Source organism: Oncorhynchus tshawytscha, unplaced genomic scaffold (assembly GCF_018296145.1).
Source record: "Oncorhynchus tshawytscha isolate Ot180627B unplaced genomic scaffold, Otsh_v2.0 Un_contig_1824_pilon_pilon, whole genome shotgun sequence".
Classification (NCBI taxonomy): Eukaryota; Metazoa; Chordata; class Actinopteri; order Salmoniformes; family Salmonidae; genus Oncorhynchus; species Oncorhynchus tshawytscha.
The window spans coordinates 958,508-984,215 of record NW_024609829.1 but is presented as its reverse complement, the minus strand read 5'-3'; the positions used below and the strand labels follow the sequence as shown (position 1 = coordinate 984,215).

The following is a 25,708-nucleotide window of genomic DNA, read 5'->3' as shown; positions in this document are numbered from 1 at the left end:
CTCTACTCTACATACCCTACCCCCGAGGCCAGGAGGGGTCTTGGGCCACATGTGAACAGAGGAGGCCCTCCCCTTACACACACACACACAGACACAGAGACATAGTAGAAGACAGAATCAAGAAGACCACCACTACAGTATCACCTCCACATACATGTCTGATAAACGGACCAGTATCTAATTAGATGACCATAGCCCTGGGGGCATGTGAACATCTCTGTATCATGTCCATGATGTCATGTCATCACTCACGGCAGGCAGGCTCCATTACAACCATATCAGGGCTAGGTGTCCTGGTGTGCCCCTGTGATGTGGTGTTTGGTAAGGGAACCCTCCCGTCCTGTCTGAGGTCTAGTCTGGCTGATGTTTTCCAGCCCAACGATCAGAGGGAGTCCATTTTCACGTGGATATACAGAGCTCAAGTCTCAGATGGACTCAACAATGCATCTCAGAGCCATTACTGTTTTACTGCAAGTGTTACTGGAGCTTCCGTGCTGTACCGCCTTGCCTTGCTGCTGATGGCAGCGCAATCCTGTTAGCTTTGCCAGGGTCAAGCTCAATACAAATCAAAATAACAGTACGAATCTCTCTTTTTCATGTACTGATTGAATAAGAGGATAAAGTGATGAGGTTAAAACTGACTGGACAACACGGTGTGCCAGTGGACACTGCGCTTGATCCTCAGAGAGCTGCTTAGAGACTTCTATAATGCATCAATAAGGCATTGCTTCAGAGGAATTCAACGCTTTTCATGATAAAGGTCTTGAATATAAATTGATTGATGAAAGTATGTGGACAAAGTGTGCACAAATAGAATACAATGTACAGAATGCAAGAAAGACTGTAGTGGTCAGGCACCAGCTGCCAACAAATGCAGCAATGACACCCAAGTCATTCTGCCAATCCTTGCCATTGTCCATGCCATAGCAGGCTCCCTCAATCTGGGCTCATTGTGCCTTCTACTGGAAGGATTGTGTCATTACACCACTAGCCTTGGTAGTCATTATTGATTGATTTTCTGGGTTATTGAGTCAAGCCTTTTCAAGTAGAAGTTTCTTGCTGAATGCATGAATGGTGTTCCACTGGGTAATCAAAGGGGTTGTCCAAGAGCAGTGGATGCCTGTCATGATTATAAAGTGGATATAGCTTTCTACAACAGCCTCTGGATACTTACCTTATTTCCTACCATGTGGAGGAAGAGACTCCGCTGGCACCTATGAATATTTTAGCTGATTTTATGGACTACCTTAGCCAATGCCAATTCTGGATTCATATTAAATAATCATTCTGAGGGAGGGTGGTGCAGGGCTCTATCTCCTGCGCCCCCCCCTCCTCCTCTCCCTCCCTCCTTCCATCCCTCTCATTTATAACCAAATAAACGGCCGTCTTTTTTTACACATGACAGTCAGGGGGGCGTATCTACCGATTTGAACTAAACCTCGAACATGGACTTGCAGAAATGTTAAGCCGGCCAGACATCTTTGCTCGTTACCTTTTAACTGGTCCGGCAGAAAGAGCTGACAGCTACTGATAAAGACCACAGCCGTGAAAGGTCAGAGCATGAAAGCAGCTTCCTGTTGGTCGGGTCTGCTGCGGTACAGCCAACGGCAGTTAACGACAGCAAAGAGAGTGCAGCACATGTCATGAGTTAGTGTGCAGTCATCGCAGTCATTCACACTGACAGTGGAAATCAGTGTTTTAAACAGCTTGCACATGTCCCATCCGAAAATGCTATATTCTTGAATGGTGAGTCGTGACCTAAGCAAACATTTTGGGGATGGTTGTTTCAGACACAAGCCACTCGGTCAGTAGGTAATGGCTATACTAGTAATTACTGCTTAGTAAAGGTTACGTATGGGATAGGTGACCGCATGTTTAGCAGCACTCTGAATTGGTCAGATAAACAGGAGGCAGGAGATGTGTACAGAATTTGTATAAATGCCTGATATACTGTAGTTCATTTCAATGGCAGCAGGAAATTGGTTTCCCGGGAATGGCATTCACTTTAAGCACAATAATTACAAAGCACTTCACAAATACACTTATTATCGTTATTAAGCTCCATTGAATTCAATTACAGGTGTTATTGGTGAGAAAGGGATGTGGGTCTCTCACTGAACAAAGAAAAGTGGCAACAGGGAAACTGTAAACTGACTGTTTGCCACATAATTTGTATTCAAAAGATCAGGTTACGAGTATCAGGAGACGTAGGAAGACACAACAGTCTTTTATTGAGTATCATCGCCACAGTCCGTCTGGTTGGGGCATATCATTTGCTTTCTCTTCGGGACAGAAATCTTCCCATTGCCTGTTGTGTGGCTGGTGCTAGCTGATAACAGATCACTGGCTGTTGTTTGGTCTGGCTCAACTCAGGAACTACCATGGTAGATAAATCTTAGCCTCGCCAGCCAGCCTGATCTTGCGAGCTCACATAAATGATTCGCTACACGGATACATGAAGCGATGAGGTGAATTGACACAGAATGAGAATGCAGTGGTCAGGGTGGTCTAGGATCAGGCTAGATATACAGTATTTACATACTCTTGTTCCTTCTATGTGTAACATTTCAAAGGGTATCACAATAAAAACAAATGTCAATAAACAAATGTAAATAAACAAATGTAAATACACATTTTTAAAATGTATCATCTTGCCTCCTGAGCCGAGCTATGACCACCTTTGGTCATGAGACACCAGAACCCTTTGATAGTGTCTGCTTCAGCCAACTCTTTCCACGTTGCCATGTACTGGACCATCAGACCAGTACAGATCCATGACACAAAGACAATTTACAGCGCCATTCAGATTGAACCAATTAGCCTTGAATCTTCAGGCCTGTGCTGGTTTGGTCTGCTCTGGTTGGGGAAGGTACCTTCTTGGCCCACACAGTGAAACTCCCAGAGTTGTTGGATGCTCCTCTGACCCGATGACATCACGGTGAGAACGCTCTGTTACTAATGTGGGGAGGAACCAGAATAACATTTTCCGAGGTTCCTCATGCCCTGCTGGAGGTCCCGGCTAGATTGTGTTGTGGTTGTCTAAGCCTTGTGAATCATTCAGTTCACAGAGTTAATGCAGGCTAGTCTACCCGGCCTATGCCAGGACTTAATTTCCACTCTGATCTCAGCAAGTGAATAATGTTATAAAAAAATTAGTTTAAAGGAATAGGTTATGGAGCAATTTGCATTTAGCCACAGAAGCACAATGTGTGTATTTATTGCCGTAGTGTACCGGTCTATGTTTTAAGTGAAGTAGAGCTGCTGCTCTATGTTATCATCTCTCCTCCCCGGTGGTCCTCTGACTGAAGGTCAAGCAGGGAGGACACTCAGTCAAGCTGGCCTCCCGGACGACAGACAGGCAGACAGTGAGGCGGTGTCCCTTACCGCTCCAATGCTTTCATTTGGCAGGAGTTGGAGCGTAGAGAAGAGATGCCCAGAGAGAGTGTATGAATATTCTTTTTAAGTTATATTAATTAGCTTTCCAAGTCAAATCCAATTTTATTTTTCATATGCTTTGTAAAACAGCAGGTGTAGACTCACAGTGAAAACGCTTAGTAGTTATCAGCCCTTCCCAGCAATGCAGAGAGAACACTTAGAAAAATAACATCCTCTATGTGTTTGTTTTAAACTGGTGTGGTGTTGGTTTATGTAACCTACAGCAAAGCAAGGTTCCCCCAAACTTCCAGATGAATTCTGCTAACGTTCTATGTATTATTTCCCTGTACATTTAACTCACTGTCATTTTAAACATGATATCTTGTCATATGCCATGCAATCTCCATATATTATCCACATAATCCCAAAGAGGGTAATAATTCCAGGGTCATTGAACAATTCGTTTATTCATGTAGCTATAATGGTGGTGTCGATGATATGATGTGGGTTACATGCGAGGTTTTGGGAACAGTTGAACAACAGCTGTTAGCCATCAGGAGAGGGAGAGTAGGGGGGGTGGGGGTCACTTTTTGGAGGTGTTTCCTAACGGTTTCGCAGTCCTTACTGGGGGAACAGGGAATCGGAGGTTGTTGCAGTGAATATCAGAATTTGAATGGAGCGTTCCTTGAGGCTACATGGATACTACGGGAAATAATTGTAAAAATGCTCGTTGATGTCAGAATTGCGCGAATATGAGCGGACGTGTGCTAATTGGGAAAGTGCCGCCAATGGGGCAGCGCCAGCGGACGGCGCCCTGTGCGAAAAAGACGATACATTTTAGTCCAAGGTAAGCGCTAAACAGAGATCTGCGGCGATACTGATCTGCGTGTATCACTGTCAGACGATGTTCTGTAGCTCTGTAAATGATTCTGAATACAGTGAACACGCGGAATTTGAAAACAGTTTGTTTCACTTCAAGAGTTGAACAACGAAATGCTTAGAATGTAACGTTAACATTGTAGTTTACCGAATGAAATGATGAAAATTAGTACTGTACCATTTTAAATTCTATAAAAAACACTTTTATAGTGTATTTTTGTTCTTCCTAAAAAAGTGAATGTAATTATTTGATAGGAATAAATTAACTGAAATGTAGAGTTTCAAGTGTTGATGTTGAAAATAATAGATCAATCATCCATTTATTTTATCTATCGACAGCAGCGTCCCTATGGGAAAATCTTGATACTTTTTACTGGCTAATGTGATAGTGTTTGGCTACATTTACTAGCTTATAGGCTATATAATCAAAATACTGACATTTTCAGTAGGCTAGGCTACCTGGGGGTTCAAATGGAGCTACAGCAGTGTGACTCAACATTTTGCTTATCAAGCAAAGCTTTATACTTTGGCAAACACTGAGGTCTTGTTAGATAGGGACTTGGCACTTGTTTGTCACAAGCAATTATGGGATTGGTTAAAAGAGCACCCTCCATGATGGAATTGCGGCAACTGTACCACAGCTATCTGGGTAATTGAAGATTCCTTGAGCGTTCAGCCACAGGTATGCGCTCCCAAGATTCACAAACTATATTTTTGCCTAACTGTGCTGTCTGCCTTCCTTTCTCCCAGTCATATTTGTATGTATTTTTATCTTTATTTAACTAGGCAAGTCAGTTAAGAACAAACTCTTATTTTCAATCACGGCCTAGGAACACTGCCTGTTCAGGGGGAGAACAACAGATTTGTACATTGTCATCTAGGGGATTTGAACTTGCAACCTTCCGGTTACTAGTCCAACCACTAGGCTACCCTGCCGCCCCATAGTTGTTGTCACCAGACCAGGGACACAGATACTGTTGAAAGTATTGGAGGTGCACTTGATTTAGCTTGGAGTTTGCACTTTTGGGACAATTCCATTAGTTATATATATACTGGGCAAACTAAATCAAGCACAGCTAAAGTATTTGAAAGTATTTGGCACACGTCTGGTTGTTGCATACTGTCTTGTGCGAAGACTTAACCATGAATGGTCGATGGACCTTTTACTACCCCGTAATGTCTATAGGGTAACATGTCCCACATGTTTGTGTGTATGTCTACTTTACAAAGCTAGTATGTTTTCACTGTGTCAGAAGTTAAAACTGTCTCTTTAATCATGACTGGCTACCTGGTCCCTGCATCCGGCCTTTAAGTTCTAAAAGTAACTACATGGTAAATAAAAGTGTCAGCTGTAATTGGATAACATCAGTGGCAGCTGGTCTCTCATAATGTAGACTGGTGTTTGGGCTTCCAACAAGATGGATGAGTGTTAATTAGATTTTTTTTAAATTAAGGCGGTCATAAATTGTAATAAATAATACATTTCAGACAATGCTTTTGTCAACAACTTTATCAAGGTCATATCACAATCATATCAAACGTGGGACACTCCAATAGTGTGCAGCAGCAGTGGTTATAAACCCGGTCAGATGGTGTGTATCCCTGTGTGTGCGTGGAGAAAGTACCATTTAGTAGGTGTGATGGCTGGATGCTTATCTAAATGGGACACTTATCAGCCTGGTAGGAATGACATCAAAGTCTCAAGGTAGTGTTTTGTCTTTCTCTGTATGACCAATTAAGCTGTTTGTTTCTGTAGTCACGGCTGTATGAATACAGTTTAAATAAATCGTTATAGGCTTTTATTGTGCTTTAATCACATTTCTCTGCACAATAATATCATATATTGTGATTGATTGACTCAAGTGACGTCATTGTTAGGTTTAGTATCTCTACATTATGAAGAAAGTTGCCTTCTAGCAGTCAGATGGTCTAGTAGCCATGCAGATCTACAGTACTTTACATATTGACATGCTTTGGGGTCCAATAAGTAAGAGTCATCTTGTTGCACACAGCTGGTCCCAGTTTGTGCTCCACCAGGGAGGAGTGTAGAATGTAGATCATGTTTTTCCCCTCTTCCCCCACCACACAGCCCCTCTCTCAATCGTTCGAACTTAAACATTTTCTCAGGGACAGAAATTCAAATAATAGCACTAACGCATAAATCAGCCGGTAAGCTTGGAGCAGTGCCACTGAAAACAAAAAGGCCAATTCCCCACCCCGATGTATGAAGTATGTACATGGTTCAGTTCCTCCCACCTCCCTTGTCTGAATTCCACTTCCGAGATGTAAGCTCCAAAGTAGACCCATGTTGCAATATCAACAGACTACGGCAGGTTTCCCCAACTGGTGGCCCACGGGCCAAAGGTTTTATTTGCCCCCCCCCCCCAAGTTCTCTGAGCCACATTTTTTTTTCTATACACCGAACAAAAATATAAATGCAACATATAACAATTTCAAAGGTTTTACTAAGTTACAGTACATATAAATCCATTTAAATAAACTCATTAGGCCCTAATCTATGGATTTGACATGAATGGGAATACAAATATGCATCTGTTGGTCACAGATACCTTTAAAAAATAAATGTTAGGGGCATGGCATCAGAAAACCAGTCGGTATCTGGTGTGACCACCATTTGCCTCATGCAGCACGACACATGTCCTTCACATAGAGTTGATCAGGCTGTTGATTGTGGCCTGTGGAATGTTGTCCATCTCCTCTTCAGTGGCTGCACGAAGTTGCTGGATATTGGCGGGAACTGGAACACGCTGTTGTACACATCAATCCAAAGCATCCCAAACATGCTCAATAGGTGACATGTCTGGTGAATATGCATGCCATGGAAGAACTGGGACATTTTCAGCTTCCAGGAATTGTGTACAGATCTTTGCGACATGGGGCCGTGCATTATCATGCTGAAACGTGAGGTGACGGTGATGAATGGCACGACAATGGGCCTAAGGATCTTGTCACAGTATCTCTGAGCATTCAAATTACCATGGGAAAAATGCAACTGTCTTCATTGTCTGTAGCTTATGCCTGCCCATACCGTAACCTTACCGCCACCACGGGGACACAACATTGACATCAGCAAACCACCTGCCCAAACAACGCCATACAAACTGTCTGCCATCTGCCCGGTACAATCTGAAACCGGGATTAATCCGTGAAGAGCACACTTCTCCAGTGTGCCAGTGGCCATCGAAGGTGAGCATTTTCACACTGAAGTCAGTTACGACGCCAAACTGCAGACAGGTCAAAACCATGGTTAGGATGACGAGCACGCAGATGAGCTAGCCTGAGACAGTTTCTGACAGTTTGTGCAGAAAATCAGCTGTCCGGGTGGCTGGTCCCATATTATCCCGCAGATGAAGAAGCCGGATGTGGAGATCCTGGGCTGGTGTGGTTACACGTGGCCTGCGGTTGTAAGACCGGTTGGACATACTGCCAAATTCTCTAGAACAACATTTGAGGCGGTTTATGGTAGAGAAATGAACATTAAATTATCTGGCAACAGCTCTGGTGGACATTCCTGCAGTCAGTATGCCAGTAGCACGCTCCCTCAGAGACATCTGTGGCATTATGTTGTGTGACAAAACTGCACATTTATAGTGGCCTTTTATTGTACCCAGCACAAGGTGCATCTGTGTAACGATCATGCTGTTTAAACAGCTTTATCTTGGCAAAGGAGAAATGCTCAGTAACAGGGATGTAAACAAATGTGTGAACAATTTCAGAGAAATAAGCTTTTTGTGTGTGTGGAAAATGTATGGGATCTTTTATTTCAGCTCATGAAACATGAGACCAACACTTTACATGTTGCGTTTATATTTTTGTTCAGTGTATATATATTTTACATTTTCATTGTTGGACATAAAAGACTGTAAAAAAAAAAACAGGAAATCAGGTCCAAGTGATTTATTTTTTGGAACTCTATTCCCAAGCATTATAGAGCGACGTGGTCATATACAAATGTAAACAAGGTTTGAAATGATTATGTTTTAGACAAATATTATATCTGTTTAGGTTTCTTGTGGTCAATTTGTAGTCTACAAATGATATGTAATTATGTTCCAGCCCCCTGAACATCCACTCAAGGGGAAAAAACGACCTGCAGCTGAATCTACTTGATAATCCCTGGACAACAGGCTATAAAACACTCCCTCCATGTCTCTCTTGGATTTGCCACCCCCTTGGGGACATTCAAAGGAATGACCCTGTCTTACTTCATCATGAGTGTCCAGGGACAAACGACTGACTAATGCTACTGACGAAAGGTGTGACTTGATCGAACACACCAGACTCGTGTGAATATCCGAGGTATCTGTTAATCACTTTAATAAGTCCAGAACACTGAATGCCTTGAAGAAAAATGCTCTGCCTCATAAAATGTGATCAAGTACCAAAAATGCTGGTTTCACAAGTGTGTGAATCCCAATGTAAAATCAAAGATGGAACCTTTCCTTAGACAACAATTCATAAAAGAATGTAGCCAAGTGTGTGAGTGTTACTGTGAGCTAACGTCCCTGCTGTTCTTCCTAGTCCTCGTGATAAAATCCCTGCTGGTTTGTGGTTGTTAAAAGACTACCACGGACTACTAAATGTTTATAGTATTGTTGCTTAGAGTGTCGACAAATGTGCCTCACCTCAGTCCTCTGTATAAAGTTTGTAGACCCAGAAGTCCATTTCAACCTTCGCGCGTCACAAAACGCTGCTTAGCATTAAACATATTAACTCCCAATCTTGCAATCTTTGATATCTCTTTTCTCAATGCTGGCTAGACGTGTGGCTAATAGGTCAGAGGGATGCATTCGTACAAGTCTTGAAATTAGATTAAAAGGATATTAAAGAGTTTTGGAAAGGATATTAACTGATAATTGGCACTAATTACTGTGGGGGTACGGGACTTATTTAAAGGTATAGTTCGGGACGTGGCCCTTTATCTAATTCCCCACTCGTGGATGCCGCTAGTTAGCAACTTCCTTCAAACTGCACTCGGACACATAAAAATGGTATCCACAAGTTCATCTGACCCTGGGGAAGTAGATAAAGGGCCAAAATTGCCTCATTGCCAAAATCCCGAAATATCCTGAGGGGTTAGTGTTTGACAACCACCATGGAGTGCACTGCAGTCCAGCAAAAGATCCGTCTTAAAACTCTTAGCTCCACAACCGCAAATTAAAACATCACTCAACACCCTGTCTCTGTGTTGGCCAACAGTTCTGTGTGTGTTTGATTGATGGAGAGTCTGTTTTGTCTACCTGTTAAGGGATAGGGATAGGAAATAAATGAACTACTTTGTTGATTGAATTAACCAATTAGGGTGATTGGCGCTTCTGAGAAATGCACGATTAGTACACTTTAGTTGATTTTGTGGCTGACAACAACATGTCATACTTTCTCCTGTTGTGATTATGATGTACATTTGTGGTAGCAGTTCCTTTCAGAGAGCAAAATGATATAGTGAATTATTCCAGTGACTGTTAGATTCTAGGTCTCAAACAATGCCCTTTTTTGGACACCCTCCTCCATAGCCATGTGATTTAAAGGGCTCCTTCGGGATTTTGGCAATGAGGCCCTTTCCTTTCCCCAGCATACTAGCCGATACCCAGAGACTTCCAGTCATTGCGCTAACGCTAGTTAGCATTGGCTCTCGCAGAAACTACCTTCTGACTTCCTTCATACTGGACACAGAGACATACAAATGGTATCCACAAGTTCATCTGACTCTGGGGAAGTAGATGAAGTTAGATACGTTACAGATTAAATAGTTCCCCCCCCTCATCAATCTACACACAATACCCCATAATGACAAGTTGTAGAAACATCTCAAGGAGGACCAATGGGAACAGGACGCACCTGAGCTCAATTTCAAAGGGTCTGAATATTTTTTTTTTAAATCTAAAAGCCAGTTTTCACTTTGTTATTATTGGATATTTTGATGAGGAGATTGATGAGGAAAAAATGATGTAATCCTTTTTGGAATAAGGCTGTAACGTAACAAAATGTGGAAAAAAGTCTTGGGGTCTGAATACTTTCCAAATGCACTGTATCCCTTTAAGTCCAATTTCCTCCTCTGCTTCAGACTTTTTATGGGCCATTTTTGTCTCCCTGTGTTTTTTATTTTTTACATACACTATTCCATGTTCCATCGCCTTGCTAATTGCAGAGTAGAAACCCACAAAGAGCAATTTCAAGTCAGTGGGGCAGCACAGAAAGGGAAGAGAAGTTAGGAATGACTCAGCTTTCCAAGGGTCTTATTACTGTATCTACCTTTTCTCTATGCCACGTTTGTGTCTGGATTTTAAAAAAATGGATTGCTACTTACCCCTGCCAAACTAATGAGAGGTAGCATAATAATTATGTAAATCTAAGAAGTACTTAACATTACAGCACTCTGGAGATGTTTCTATTGAAACCATAAAGGCATACAAAGCTGTCTTCAGAACCCATTCCCTCCATTTCAAAAGTCTCTGCTTTAAATTCGACAGTGTTTTGTCCTACTCTGAACCTTACGTGACAATTGTCCTCTTCGACGACATACTCCACCCCTCCTGAAATTAAATTCCATGCAATGATGTGTATATTTGGCATGTGAGATTCAAATGAACTCCTATTCAAATGTATTCAGAGGATGCATTTGGCCTGTGAATTCCCTGCATTTGTCCCTCCCTCCCTCCTCTCACGTAGGAGCCTCTCCAGCAGTATATGTCCCAGGGTGAAACAGACCAGGCAGACGGGCGGCTGGGTGGCAACCCTGACCCTCAGGCAGCTGTCATTGTGATTTCCCCTTCTCCTCTACTTCCCCTGCTCCCTTGTTCTATCGCTCCTTGGAACACGCCATCCCAGCTCCAAGACCTTGAGCTGCCTGTCAACCCACTGCCGCCCTCGGCCTCGACCGGTCATCTTGATTTAACAGACACATCCCGTGCTGAGGAAACTTCAGTCGAAGAATCCGCTCATGGAGCTGTAGTTTGTTACTAAGAGGATGTGTTGCACATGAGAGAGTAAAGAGAGTTGTGTTGTTAGAATCAAACCATCTCTGTTGTGTAACTTAGGCATCCCTTGCCTGATAAAACAGCTTGTAGCTAGAGATCCCAACCCTCCGCTGGCAGTTACCATGATATCCCTTCAGGAGGACAGATGGACATGTCAAAGCTGTTGCCAATTTAGGCCTACCTTTGTCTTCTCCTTCGATAACCTCCTCTGTAACTGCACAGTTGCTGTTAGACAGCGTTGTCACTGTTAATGCACAGTAACTAGTACTTTCTACAGTCCCATGCTCTTCTTTATTATAACCTTTGACCCCCTTCTTTCTGCAGTTGGGATGAGAGTAGCTCCATCAGCAGTGGGCTCAGCGATGGCTCTGTAGACAACCTCAGCTCTGAGGAGTTCAACGCCAGCTCCTCCCTCAACTCCCTGCCCACCACGCCCCTCGGCTCCAGACGCAACTCCTCTGTCATGGTGAGTAAAGGCCACATTCAATCACAGCAGCCGTAGCTATGTTTATGTACTTCTGTTTACAGACAACGTACTATCTGCACACACACACACACACACAGTAAGCAGATACTGGTGTTTTGAGAAAAGCATACTCTAATAGATTTAAGGGAACAACTTTTTCTGTTTAAGTTCTGGAAGAACACAGTTAGGTAAGTCCTTTGTCCTTAAATGTTTAAGTCAATATTTCAGACTGACACTGCACCCATTGCGCCCTCTCACTGTCCCCCTGCCTGCCTGCCTGCCTGCCTGCGTCTGTTATTCACCCTCTGCAGAAGCGTGTCAAATCTGCCTGAGTCATTTGGGTCCCAAAGAAGCAGTTCACACGACAGACACTGCAATGTCATTACATCTGAAATGGATTAAGCTGATGTGTCATTGTGCACCACTCAAAGTTGTTTACTGCAACGGTTTGCCCCATTAGCCACTCATTTGAAATCAAAGTGATATTTTGCATTTCATTTAAGACTGCAACATCATGCATCCAACTTACAGTCAGTGGAAATCTGAACTGGATTTAAAATGCATTTTGTAGATAGTTGACCAACTTTTGGTAGGTGACATCTCAGGGGGAAAAACAGCCACTACTATTGCTTCATCAGGCACTTCAAATAGCCCTTTAGAAACCCCTTCACTAATCCTCATACCACAAATGATAAATGTCAACTTTCAGTAATCAATTACGGTTTGAGAATACTGTACACATTTCATTCTTCATTGGCGTGGCAAGTATGGAGGTTCTCCACTTTATCCACAGGTGAAAAATGCTTCTCAGACGGGCTTGTCACTTCTGGTGTTACTGTGGCAACACTGTGTCTTTCTTCTGTTCTCCTCCTTGTCCAAGAGAGAGCATATTGATGAAGCATGGGGATTAGTATAGCTGACTGAGCCATCTGTGACCATATTACATTATAAGGTGCGCTGCCAAGACACACTGCGCCCAATTCTCGAAGCAGCTACATACAGTAGTCCTACAGTACATTTTCCAGTATAGCACCTGTCTAGAATTATAAACACGGTCTTTGTTTTTTCTTTTCTTCCTGTGGTCATATTTTTTTGGATGATGGCTCACTACAGTATTTCCCTGTCATGGCTTGGTTGGTTTCATCCTGTCGTTACTTATACGCTAAAGCAGTGTCAACCTTGTATTAACAAAGACTTCAGCAGAGGGACGGATTAGGTGAAACAGCATTGTGGCCCGTATTGTTTTGATGAATGAGTTTTGGTGGTGCTTAACGAAGAGAATAGCTGAGATGACTCAGTCGTTGTGCCCTACAGCATGGTACTATATTGTTTTGGCCACCCCCGGCCTTGCCCACTGTGCAGAATATAATCGTAAGTAAAAGTCACAGTGAATTATTCTCTGTTGGTTCTAGTTTAATTGGGCAGTTAATAATGTGCCTGCCCCCCCCCGCATACGATGAAAGAGTAGTCCTTACGTAACAGGGTTGCAGCCTGCAGACAAGCCACTTATTTTCCCCGCTTAGGAAGAGGAGGGCATTGAAAAACTGGATGCATTTGGAACAGCGTAAATCAGCCCAGACTTACCAAGCTTTCACGTAGCACATGTCACCCAAAATGCATGTCACGAGTATGTACTATAATGTTCCTTGAAAATGCCAAGTCAATACTCGACGCACCAACATTTGTGGGATTCAAGAGGGACACATGAGTCATGATGCATCCTTTGTAGTTACAATGACTACTGGGGTGAAAGTCTCTGAAGCTCATAACATAGTGACTTTGGTAAATCTCTGGTGTTATACAGTATAGGCTTATCCGTTCCTCCCACTTGCTCTCCCTCTAGAATGCTGACATACACTCAGATTGAACAGCAGAGATTACTGAGGGCCTTCCACAGATAACAAACACAATATCTGTCACACACACACACACACACACACACACACACACACACACACACACACACACACATAAACCTGGGTGTTTCTCACATGACCCCAAATATTCCATTTCATTTCAAAATAAATAAATAAATGGCACTTTTCAATTCCGAAATCTGAATTTCGACGAATCTTCTTCATTGACCAAACTGCCACGGAATTGACTAACCCTGTGTTTCCCATTGGGACCCAGTGGAGGCTGAGGGGAGGACGGCTCATAATAATGGCTGGAACGGCGCAAATGGAATGGCATCAATTACCTGGAAACTGTGTTTGTTGTATTTGATACCATTCCACTCCAGCCATTACCACAAACCCGTTCTCCCCAATTAAGGTGCCACCAACCTCCCGTGTTGTGACCATTATAAATAAAATAAATACTTCCATTTGCAAAGTACCTCATGTTGCTGGTTATGTCCCTGTCCTCATGCAGCTCCGCACCGATGCTGAGAAGCGCTCCCTGGTGGAGAGTGGCCTGTCCTGGTACAGCGAGGATGCAAAGGCTGCACGCAAGATGGACGGGAGCAGCTACGAGACAGGGAGCCTCAAAACCGAGACCCCCAGCAAGTGGAGGAAGTCCTCCAGACCCATGGAGGGTGCTAGTGAGGACGTGGGGGTCAAGGGGGAACTGAGGAAGCCCCAGAGCCTGGGTCAGCCAGGGAACTTTAAAAAGGGACGCAACCCCCCTGTGGGCGTGACCTCACCCATCACGCACACCTCTCAAAGCGTCCTGAAAGTGGCAGGTGAGATGGGATCATTTGTTTTCTCTCTCTTTCGCTCTCTCTCTCTCTCTGACCTACCTCTCACACTCAGACGTCCACACATTTCTCTATACATTAAACACATTTTTTGGGGGGTCCAGTCCTGTTGAGTTGGAAGTAACTTAGCAGTTTGATGATTAAGTAACCCATCATTATTCCAAGTGAGCGCTATACAGGAAAGACAATAAGGGTTTTTACTTCATGCGCTAATAAAGAGTGTGTGTTAAAGTAGATGTATAAATGGTGAGGAAACATGGGGAGAAAACAGGATTGTTAACTTGTTTTGCAAGATATCCTTGTCATCCATAACCTCCCCTAAATGGATAACACATGGAAAACCAAGTCTGGTTTGGAGAGTAGCCACAGCCAGCAGATATCAACTGAAATGTAGCAAGGCAGTCTGGCTCTCTGTGCCAGAGTTTGATTGGTTGTAGTACTGTACAGGAACACTGAGAATAAATGATACTGTACAGTGTGTTCCATGCAGAACTGGGCTCCTCTTTGTGGATTTCCCTCTTGGTTCGTCTTCCTATGTGTCTTGTCAAAAAACAAACTGGCTTCAGAGAGCCACTGTCTTGTGAAGCATTTTCAGGTTTTGAACATATTTTCATATTTTTGCTCTACCTGAATTTGAAGACCATGGATATTTAATGAAGCTTCATGGGCAGTATCAGTGGAAGATGTACATTTCAACAGCAACAAACACGGTACAGTGCAGCACGGCATTTCAAATGACCACTGTGTGTTCTGTGTGCATATCTTAATGAATGGTGTCTTTTAAGACTGGATCCGCTGCTGTATGACTGCTGCCATTGAGGCAGCAATAACCGATTCATCGTTTTTAATGAAATAAATATTTTCAGAGTGAGACGTGTTGCACTGTAGTGCCTTACCTTTCTATCCAATCCAAAAGCCAGTTTAATGGAAACGCCCTTTTTTTTTTTTAGTAATGACACGCAGCAGACTGCAATGCTGTCTAGTGACTCATCCGTCTGATCACAGCAATAATGTTGTGTTTGGTGTTCTTTCATCCCACGCGATATACATGATTGAACGATAAGGGAAACATTCAAACTGCAGTAAAATGTCCTGACTGTAGTAAAATGATGCAATTTATTGCATTACCCTCTACTACTTATCTAGCTGGTTTAATGTGGCTGATTATAAGGAGGTTCTAAGGAGGTTCTAAGGATCCATTATGTTTTCTGGCATCGTTCTCTGGGATACGAATGGAGTCTAAAGATATTCATACACAGACTATTTTGTTTTTAACCCCCCCCCCCCAATCAATTATGCTGCTCTACACGTCTGATTGCATCTTGAATTCCAATGATGGCTGCCAAGTGAGGCTTTTATACGTGGGAAAGACTGGGAGCTATTTTACTAGTGTTTGCTTTGTCAACTCGCTATCTCCATTTCTCCCTTTCCCTGACTGAGTGACATGAACTGTTACTTCATGCGCCTGTGAATATAAGAGCAATAATTTATGTACTTATATTCTGAAAAGCGTTAAGCATGTCAATTTGAGTTACTTGTCCTTGACAAGTTGCCAGAATAATGTGAATGCACAATCCACAGAGTGCCATTTAATAAAAACAACCAATTTTTTCCCCTCATTTTGGCCGCGTCGCCAAAGTTATTGGGCGTTGCATTTCTCCACGTCTTGGTCAAGGGCCCAGTTTGTCACACAGACCGGTCTGCAATACCTTAGATAGATTTGTGTGTCTGTATGTCGGTGACTCGACCTCTTCATATAAACCATCTGTAAGTAAATACAGATGTTTCTTGCTTATAAAGTTGACTCTCCTCTAATAACACGAGTTATATGCAGCTGTGACCAAATGCAGCTGTGACCAAATGTAGCCATTTAGACATATTGTATGGTTCTGGTCATCCATGACTCCAGTCTGACTGATTCCTCTGATTCATCCAACATTCGTCACAGTGGTGTCATCGACATCCAGTCAGTTCACTGATGCTTTCACTCTTTTGATATTTTCGGTTAGGTTCACATTCAGCTGCACTCATTATCACAGCTTGCTAGGCAACAGATGATTACTCTGTAATGTAATCTCATCTAAACTCTATACTTATCTATCTCTTTTGATTGCAGCACCAAAGAGCGACCACAAGGCGGTGGACAAGAACAAGATGTCTGTGAAGGCTGCTGGGCTGCAGCGCTCCCGTTCCGACGCCGGGAGAGAACACCTCCCGGAGCACCGGGAACACCGAAAGCCCCCGTCAGGCCTGGTCAAGCCTTCCGCCGGGGCCTCGTTCGGCTACAAGAGATCCCCGACTACCGGCACTGCCACCGTCATGACAGCAGGGGGCAGCACCATCTCTAGTGGCTCTGCCACCGTGGGCAAGATTCCCAAGTCCTCTGGCATCCCTGTGAAGCCGATGGGAGTAGGAGGGGGAGGAAAAGGGGGGCGTAAGAACAGCTTTGACGCCACAGGCAGTGAGGAGGGGGGCTTCCTGGGGCCCAACGCCCGTAACAGCCTCCAGTACCGAAGCCTGCCGCGCCCTGCCAAGTCCAGCACCCTCAGCCTGATCGGCCGCCCTGGGTCGGCCCGGCCTGCCAGCAGCAGCATCGACCCCGGCCTGCTGAGCCTGAAGCCTGTCTCCATGGCCTGCCCTGGCCCCAAGAGGAAAGAGCCCGGCAGTGGAAGCACTAAGGGGGCCAGTCGAGGAGGGAGCACAGGCCCTGTCAACCAGACAGACCGGGAGAAGGAGAAGGAGAGAGCTAAGGCCAAGGCTGTGGCGTCTGATATGGATTCCCTGTGTGGCTCCCTGAAGATGGAAGACTGTCTGGGGGATTCTACAGGGGAGGCCAGCACCAAACTGCAGGGACTGCGGAGGGCCAGTAGCAGCAAATACCCCGAGCTCTCCTCGCCCACCAGTCAGAGGTAAATTCACCACCGTGACACATTCTCACACTGTTCAAGTCCTACAGTACGTTAAAATAATACCACTCCTTTTGCTGTGGTATGGTGTTTATAGAATCAGCTATGTAGTCATGTGTTAGTTTCGACTCAGTTTGTTCAGCTGTCATTTTATGAAGAGTTGCTGTGTAATGTTTTAACCACTTAAAATAGACATAAGAGAACAACACCGCAATAAAACAAGTAACTGTCATTCTGCTTGCTATGTTTTGCACTCATGTCTTAGAACAGGACCAGCCCAGTAGGGTCTCTGGATCCGTCCCGGTGCTGTATGGTGCTGGATCTGACATTCTGTGTCTCGTGTCTAATTCATAGGATGCTGAGCTGCAAGTCTCTGGGTCGGCCGCCCAGCCTTGCCCACTTGGACAAGGTCAACTCCAATAGCCTGGATTCATGCGTGACCATCCAGGACCTGCCTCCTAAAGTGCCCCCTTACTCTAAGCTCCAGGACCTGGCCGGGTCTGGCTCACGCAGCCCGGCCCCCCGGGGCCTCACCCCTAGCCCAGCACCCATCCTGCACTTGGACTCCCCCAGCTGCTACCCCAGCCAGACCCTGTCCTTGGGGGGCTCTCCGCTGCTGTACCCCAAACTATCTGGCCTGCACCGCAGCATGGAGTCCCTTCCCCTCACCATGAGTGTTCCTCCCAGTGGAGGATATATCCGGGCAGAGTCCCGAGACAGGGACAGGGATAGGGAGGAGGTGAGGGGCACAGGGACCTGGGTTGCTGGGAGCAGGACTTCCCTCAATCTCCCAGACAGGTGGGTCTCGACTGGAGCAACACCCTGATGATGGGGTGGCATGGGTTGGGTAACCCTCTGCTTGTGGGGGATGTCTTCACTATGCTACCTTCTTTCTACTGCAACAGAGATATTATTAATAGCAAGAGATTTTGTGATTTGAAAAAAAAACATCTACAGGTTTATCTACTGTTTTATCATGAATTGTTTGATAGCAGAAAGGGTCAAATTTGGTTTCTTCGTGTTCTTTCTCTACCAGTTTGCAAACGGACAGGAACACCTTACCTAAGAAAGGATTAGGGTATGTCAAGTAAGTTTGTCATAGTTTCCCGCAACATTTGCTGTATCAAATTATGTAGTATTCTAATCGTCTGAGGCGCATGTTTAATTGTTGCTCTCTTAATTGTCCTGCTCCAGTCGCTACAGCTCTGGTCCGTCTGAGGGTCAGTCGGAGGGAAAGGAGAGGCGTCACTCCCACACGGCAGTGAGCCTGACAGAAAGCGAGAGCCCCCCTCAGCTGCCTTCTCCCACCCACATGCCCCATCTTTCCTCTGGCAAGGCCCACCTCACTAACGTGGGTGAGTCTCAGTTTTCTTTCGTTCATCAACTGTCCTCCAGCTGACTGACTGACAAACTCTGTCTAACTCTAAACTCTCATTAAGACACATCCCCCTGCTGGTTTGTATTTATATTTTGTTCAGTATATACGTATATCCAGTACCAGTCAAAAGTTTGGACACACCTCCTCATTCCAGGGTTTTTAGTATTTTCTACATTATAAAATAGTAGTGAAGACATCAAAACGATGAAATAGTAGATATGAAATCATGTAGTACCCAAAACAGTGTTAAACAAATCAAAATAGATTTTAGATTTTAGATTCTTCAAAGTAGCCACTCTTTGCCTTGATGACAGCTTTGCACACTCTTGGCATTCTCTCAACCAGGTTCATGAGTTAGTCACCTGGAATGCATTTCCTTTAACAGGTGTGCATTGTTAAAAGCTCATTTGTGGAATTTATGACAAGGTAGGGTATACAGAAGATAGCCCTATTTGGTGAAAGACCAAGTCCATATTATGGCAAGAACAGCTCAAATAAGTAAAGAGAAACGACAGTTCATCATTACTTTAAGACATGAAGATCAGTCAATCTGGAAAATGTCAAGAACTTTGAAAGCTTCTTCAAGTGCAGTCGCAAAAATCATCAAGCGCTATGATGAAACTGGCTCTCATGAGGACCGTGACAGGAAAGGAAGACCCAGAGTTACCTCTGCTGCAGAAAGGATAAGTTCATTAGAGTTACCAGCCGCAGAAATCTGCAATTAACCACACCTCAGATTGCAGCCCAAATAAATGCTTCACAGAGTTCAAGTAACAGACACATCTCAACATCAACTGTTCAGAGGAGACTGCGTGAATCAGGGCTTCATTGTTGAATTGCTACAAAGAAACCACTACTAAAGGACACAAATAATAAGAGAATCTCGCTTAGGCCAAGAAACATGAGCAATGGACATTAGACCGGCGGAAATCTGTCTTTGGTCTGATGAGTCCAAATTTGAGATTTTTGGTTCCAACTGCCGTGTCTTTGTGAGACTCAGACTAGGTGAACGGATGATCTCCGCATGTGGTGTTCCCACCGTGAAGCATGGAGGAGGAGGTGTGATGGTGTGGGGGTGCTTTGCTGGTGACACTGTCTGTGATTTATTTAGAGCTCAAGGCACATTTAACCAGCATGGCTACCAAAGCATTCTGCAGCAATATGCCATGCCACCTGCTTTGCGCTTAGTGGGACTTTCATTTTTTTTTCTCAACAGGACTATTACCCAAAACACACCTCCAGGCTGTGTAATGGCTATTTGACCAAGAAGGAGAGTTATGGAGTGCTGCATCAGATGACCTGGCCTCTACAATCACCCGACCTCTACCCAATTGAGATGGTTTGGGATGAGTTGGACCGCAGTGTGAAGGAAATGCAGATAAAAGGGCTCAGCATATGTGGGAACTCCTTCAAGACTGTTTAAAAAGCATTCCAGATGATTACCTCCAGAAGCTGGTTGAGAAAATACCAAGAGTGTGCAAAGCTGTCATCAAGGCAAAGGGTGGCTACTTTGAAGAATCTAAAATATGAAAAACCTTTATTTGTACTATGTTCTACATTGTAGAAAATAGTGAAGACATCAAAACTATGAAATAATATATACATATAAATAGCCCTTACAGTTGACAATAATATATATACTAAATGACCAAAAGTATGTGGACACCTGCTCATCAAACATCTCATTCCAAAATCATGGGCATTAATATGGAGTTGGTTCCTCCTTTACTGCCTCCACTTTTCTGGGAAAGCTTTCCACTAGAGGTTGGAACATTGCTGCGGGACTTTCTTCCATTCAGGGACTTGCTTCCATTCAGCCACTAGCATTAGTGAGGTCAGGTACTGATGTTGGGCGATTAGGCCTGGCTCACAGTTTGCGTTCCAATTCATCCCAAAGGTGTTCGATGGGGTTGAGATCAGGGCTCTGTGCAGTCCAGTCAAGTTCTTCCACACCGATCTCGACAAACCATTTCTGTATGGACCTCACTTTGTGCACAAGGGTTTTGTCAAGCTGAAAAGGGAAAGGGCTTTTTAAGATTTCACTTCACTGGAACTGAAGGGCCTAGCCAGATCCATGAAAAACAGCCCCAGACCATTATTCCTTCTCCACCAATCTTTAAGGTTGTTGGACAGAGAACGCATTTTCGCTGCTCCAGAGTCCAATGGCGTTGAGCTTTACACCATTCCAGCCAAAGCTTGGCATTGCGCATGGTAATCATAGGCTTGTGTGCAGCTGCTCAGCCATGGAAACCCATTTTTGAAGCTCATGACGAACATGACGAACTTGTGCTGATGTTGCTTGCAGATGCAGTTTGGAACTCGGTAGTGAGTGTTGCAACCGAGGACAAATGATTTTTACGCGCTTCAGCACTCAGCGGTTCCGTTCTGTGAGCTTGTGTGACCTACCACTTTGCGCCTGAGCCGTTGTTGCTCCTAGATGTTTCCACTTCACAATAAAAGCCCTTACAGTTGACAAGGGCAGCTCTAGCAGGGCAAACTGACTTCTTGGAAAGGTGGCATCTAATGACTGTGCCACGTTGAAAGTCATTGAGCTCTTCATTAAGGCTATTCTACTACCAATGTTTGTCTATGGAGATCGCATGGCTGTGTGTTCGATTTTATACATCTGTCATCAATTGTATATATCATGTTGACTGTTGTGGACCCTGAGTGTCTCTTTACACTGTCTCATCAGGGGTGTGCGTGCGTGTGTGCGTGTGTGCGTGCGTATGCATGCAGGTATGTGTAAGTGCGTGAGTATGTGGGTGTACTTACTCGCCTCATTGTACTGTGTCAGTCTGCCTCTTACCCATGCCAACCTTCCTGTCTTCCCAGTTTCCCCCATCCCGAGCGGTGCCTGTGTCCCCAGAATAACCCGCTCCAACAGTATCCCCACCAATGACGCGGCCTTCGACCTGTACGGCTCCTCTCCACTGGGCAGCAGCATGTCGCTGGCCGACCGGCCCAAGAGCATGATGCGCTCTGGATCCTTCCGTGACCGCGAGCCCGTGGATGACTGTGAGACAGCTAGCACATGTAAGATACCTGTATACAGATATATCATTCCTTTTTTATGGCTAGCCACTATGGCTCTATTTCTAACGGCAGTTCCTTTTGGGTTGTCAGTCTACCACTGGGGCCCTCAGTTGATAAAGTTAAACTCAGGAAATGAATTGAAATTCCAATTGCCATTTGAGTGTGTTAAGTTTTTTTACTCCCTGAGTATATTTTAGGGAACCTGAACATTCCCCTGATGTTTCAGGCCCCGGCCTAGACAACCCTTGAGTCTAGTAGTGTCCTTGAGGCTGTGTTCTCAGTACAGAGAGAGGGGGGCAGAGGGTGAGGCAGAGAGCGAGAGAGATTGAGTACCTCCATGTTAGAGTTATGTAAAGGTATAATGAGGTGACCCAGTTTGTCTCTATCACTTCTCTGAAGTCATTTATCTCTTCTTCAACGTTGTCTGCGTTGCATTATGTTGCATTATGTTCTGTGAAGTACTTATATACTGCCACAAGTGAACTGTCATTTATACCTTGTTGTGAATCTACACACACACACACACACACACACACACACACACACACACACAGTAGCAGGTTTACTGGATATAACGTTGTGTTTAAAAATCTGAACAACGATAGATTAGTCATATTGTTAGCATATTCTGTAAAGTATGGATATGGCATATTTCAGTACTAAACCATGTTATGTGTTTGTTCTGTCTTTTTCTACCTCTTTTAGTCCATGGCTCTGTCCTGTCCTTGGCATCCAACGCTTCATCCAACTATTCCTCTGTGAGTAATAGAATTATTGAGTAATCCAGAAATAGTTATTGTGCTCAGCTGTTGTGTGCCCACAGGACATACTTTCATGATATAACTGTTGGACTCTTCACAATGACATGAATGTGTGCGATGCAACCGGAACAGTGCCAGGCCTGGCTAGCCAACTGTACAAATACAGCCGTGTAGTTTTTCTGTCTTTGATTGAAAACATGCCTGAAGTGAGGTGAGATGTTGTGCCAACTGCCACTGAGGCATTCCAGAGCTGAAACCTTGTTCAAAGACAACATTTTACCTCAGAACATTGGGTTCTCTCTCCTTTTCCAAATTTGGCCATTGTTTACGTTCAGATAACTGCCAAAATCAAGGGAACACTTCAGTAAATGAGGAATACAAAGTATATTGAAAGCAGGTGCTTCCACATGGCTGTGGTTTCTGAGTTAATTAAGCAATTAACATCTCATCATGTGTAGGGTCATTATTTGGGCTACCATGTCTAGAAGGAGAGATCTCAATGACTTTCAAAGAGGTGTCTTAAAGGATCATAGGAGGTTTTAAAGGGTGTGTGTGCATGTGTGTCTCAGTTTTCAGATCTCAACCCAATTGAACACTTATGACAGATTCTGGAGGGCGCCTGAGACTGCGTTTTCCACCATCATCAACAAACACGAAATGATGGAATTTCAAGTGGAAGAATGGTGTTGCATCCCACCAATATGCTGTGTTTACACAGGCAGCCAATATTTGTACCACTAATCGGTCTTTTGACCAATCACATCAGGGGCTGTATTTTAACAAACCTAACACAATGGTAAATCTTAAGTGCTGGAGGTAGAGCTATAGGTTAGGGGGTGTTTCCTATTTTCTCAACCAGAATTATAGGCGCAGGAGCTGGCGGTGGCTTTAAAGGGCTAGGTTTTGAGAAATAAGCAAGTTGAAGTATGTCGAGGCTTGAGCCCTTACTGGCCAATCATAAGTAAATAGTCAAATCTATCTTTTATGTATTGCGTTGTCATCAACTCCAAATCGAATGATAGTCTGTTATAGCCTAGTATCCTTGTCCATTATAGCCTAACCTTTACCAAACCATGTTAAATGTAAACTTCAATGAGGTTAGGGACGTCCCGAGGATCAATTATAGCAAGGACCATTTGTTAAATAGCCTACAGAAACAAAATAACAAAATGTAGTCCTATCCCATATTTGTTTTTGAACAGTAATTGAATGGCTACAATATAGAAATATATTGTTAACATAGCATTCACACTGATATAGGCCTACTGTAAAATGCATTATATTTGAGCTATGGACATGCCAAACGTTGTCAATAAGCACGATTAAGTTAACTTTTGATAAGACCTAAAACGACAGTGAATAATTAGAATCAAATTCTAATAAAACGAAACAACAACTTGTTTCAAATATGCTATGTCTAAATACAGGCACCAAAATTGCTCCCCATGGGAATATACTAATTAGGCCTAAGACAACATAGACAATGGAGGGTTTTACGCACTTCCACATTTTTCACAGGAGCTGGAAAAATATCCAATATATAGAGAAAGGGGCAATGTCCACTCACCGTTACTGCTCTCAAATATATAGCTGTAGCCTACCGTCTTCGTTGATATGGCCAGTAGTGACTTTGCCACATGAAAGGTAAACAAGCAAACGGGCAAATATAGCCTACAAGTGGATTCAGCACCACGGACAGCGATCGGAATTCCCACGATTTGAAAGTTAGGTCCAACAGAGGAAAGTGTAAAATACAAAATGATCAATAAAACACAATAAACAGTATTTTTAAATAACTTGATGTTCCTAAACAGGCTTCCTACAGTCACTGACACGTTCCATGCCAGATTGAGTCCAAACCTTTCACAGAAGCGGGATAAAAATAATGTCCAATATAAATAAAACTTAGTGAGTGAATGTTATTTATAATAAGGGTCACGTGGAGAAAATCGTACCTTTCTGAAATGAAGACGAATGGCCCTTCATTCAGCAAGTATATTTTTCTTAAACCCTCCATGAACACTTGAAGAAGAAAAAAAAGTGACCCCTATAGCCAAAATAATAATTCAAACAAAGTGGATAGCAGAGAACATGTCTACCTGTTACCCTCACTTCTTGGACAGACCAGAGCCTTAGATATGCAGTTTTAGAAACTGTCTTTCATCCTGTTAGCATTACATGGCAACGCAGGAATTTTGGAAGCACGCAGGGCTGCGGGCCAGAAGGTTGTGGGTTCGCAGACCAACGTGGACAAGAGTAGAGGTGGAAAAATCTCATTTAGAGTAAAATTATTTCATGAATCTATCATCGTATTTGCAGGTCCGAGGAAAAAAATGGCCTCTTATCAACATTTAATGCAATTTTGCGTAATTGTACGTTAGCAGAATTGTTTTAACATCATATAAATGACCAAAAATGACAGGCTAAGAATGGACAGAGAGATAGGCCTATGTGTTCATCTTATTATATTTCTCCAACGCCAAGTCAGTGTGTCTTGTTTGCAACGAAACGGTCCTTATTTCCAAATAATTCAATCTGAGCGCCTTTCCACCCGACAGAGTAGGCCTACCGATGCAAAAAAAATGTAAACTTTACCTGCTGGCTACTCTTCTTCTGTGGCTTAACCCAACGAGAGAAGGTCACAAGTGTTTCCCTACAAGCTGTCTGGGTTTAAAGTGAATAGTGAATAGCTTAATAAATTGATAGAGACCGAATTTGATTACTTCCCAAGCAAAGTCTATTTTTTTGGTCTCCTCAGCAATAGAGGGTGGAGGTCAGCCTCTGAATGTCAAAGAAACTAAACAATGATATCCCCATATGCATCAGAATCACACATCTTTCCCAAGTATTTTACAGCTTGTTTCTAGCATAAAGCACTATTATAGATCACTTTATATCATTGGATCCGTTTTATGTTCTTCAAAATCTTAAGCTAACATTGGGTAGACCTGTGCTTTGTGCCATTTTCTTTAATAAATGGTAGACCTATGGCATACCCTCTCATACCCACTCAATTCGAATCTTAGTTTGAACTTAACAGCCCTTCACTGACACAGAGGTAGTCTATTTAAAGAGTGTGTGGTTGGTGGAGGAATTGACTGACAAGTCTATGGATATAGCAGCCCATAGCCTCATTTCGTCTGTCAAAGAAATAGCCCTCTTGTTGTTAGTCTCATTAAAATGAAGATGGTTGAAATGAATTGTGTCTACA

The 25,708-nt window shown here is 43.6% G+C and overlaps 1 protein-coding gene across 13 annotated transcripts in view; it reads left to right on the top strand.

Annotated features, from left to right (window-relative positions):
* Positions 1-25,708, top strand: part of nav1b (neuron navigator 1b) — a 133,201-nt gene that overhangs the window by 80,460 nt on the left and 27,033 nt on the right. For 11 of the 13 annotated variants that reach the window (XM_024426501.2, XM_024426496.2, XM_024426499.2 and 8 more), the window contains 8 exons: positions 11,577-11,718; positions 14,092-14,401; positions 16,533-17,325; positions 17,677-18,120; positions 18,359-18,409; positions 18,517-18,677; positions 21,536-21,736; positions 22,442-22,494. In XM_024426501.2, coding sequence (XP_024282269.1) covers positions 11,577-11,718; positions 14,092-14,401; positions 16,533-17,325; positions 17,677-18,120; positions 18,359-18,409; positions 18,517-18,677; positions 21,536-21,736; positions 22,442-22,494 — 2,155 coding nt within the window. The remainder of the gene's footprint in view (positions 1-11,576; positions 11,719-14,091; positions 14,402-16,532; positions 17,326-17,676; positions 18,121-18,358; positions 18,410-18,516; positions 18,678-21,535; positions 21,737-22,441; positions 22,495-25,708) is intronic. The other 2 variants (XM_024426500.2, XM_024426509.2) reach the window with 1 other exon arrangement.